At 30.8% G+C, this 1,157-nt stretch overlaps 1 protein-coding gene across 1 annotated transcript; it reads right to left on the reverse strand.

The window, feature by feature from the left end:
• Window positions 1-404: 404 nt before the first annotated feature.
• LOC124893561 (epoxide hydrolase 4-like) lies at window positions 405-1,074 on the reverse strand. Its single transcript, XM_047404531.1, has one exon. The coding sequence runs from the start codon at window positions 965-967 to the stop codon at window positions 659-661; it is 309 nt and encodes a 102-aa protein (XP_047260487.1). The 5' UTR covers window positions 968-1,074; the 3' UTR covers window positions 405-658.
• Between the last annotated feature and the right edge of the window lie 83 nt (window positions 1,075-1,157).

Raw genomic sequence — 1,157 nt, forward strand, 5'->3', positions numbered from 1 at the left:
AGTTTAAATGGCTACCAGTGCACCTCCAAAGTTGGAGAACATAGATGAAAGTTGAAGCCAAGTTATAGAGAACATTCATCAAATAATACTAATACTAATAAGTTACTTACTCTATGGTATAATATTGTAAACTTTAAATTCTGTATCCGCCTATAATAATAATAAGTTACTGTAAGGCATAATATTACAAACTTTAAATTCTGAATCTGCCTCTAACCTAATCGAGCTTAAGAACATCGAGAAGTGCAATAAGATCACCAACTGTATGAAAAACACACCTCAACTGTCAATTATTCACTTTTACTTCATGAAATATCACTATTACTCACTATATTATTCACTTTTACTTCATGAAATATCACTATTACTCACTATAACAACAACAACAACAACAACAACAATAATAATAATAATTTATTCTATAAAATATTATTAACAAACTTTAAATTCTGAATCTGCCTCCAACCTAATCGAGCTCGAGAGCATCGAGAAGTGCAATAAGATCACCAACTATATGAAAAAAAACACCTCAACTGTGAATTATTCACTTTTACTTCATGAAATATCACTATTACTCACTATAACAACAACAACAACAACAACAACAATAATAACAATAATAATAATAATTTATTTTATAAAATATTATTAACAAACTTTAAATTCTGAATCCGCCTCTGACCTGATCGAGCCCGAGAGCATCGAGAAGAGCAATGATATCACCAACAATATGGAAAACGGTATAGCTAGAAGGATAAGGAGGAGCATCAGTATCTCCATAACCACGAAGATCAGGAGCAATTGTACGATAACCTTTAGATGAAAGTGAAATCAATTGGTGACGCCATGTATACCATAGTTCAGGGAAACCATGGAGGAATAATATTGTTGATGGACCTTTCCCAATTTCAGCTATATGCATATTTATGCCATTTATAAAGAGGTTTTTGTGCTCAATATTCTCCATGTTTGAGTGATTTTTTTATTTTTTTTTTGAATATTTGAGTTTGTGCAGGAGTGATGAAATTGTTGAAGAAAAGGGAAGTTGGTTAGGCAATTTTTGAAAAAATAAAATAAAATAATACCTAATTACTCCATGAACTATACCAAAAGATTATGGACACATCTTAATTTAAAGGGATCCTATTACACGTGAA

The sequence above is a fragment of the Capsicum annuum genome, unplaced genomic scaffold (genome assembly GCF_002878395.1).
Source record: "Capsicum annuum cultivar UCD-10X-F1 unplaced genomic scaffold, UCD10Xv1.1 ctg61633, whole genome shotgun sequence".
NCBI lineage: Eukaryota > Viridiplantae > Streptophyta > Magnoliopsida > Solanales > Solanaceae > Capsicum > Capsicum annuum.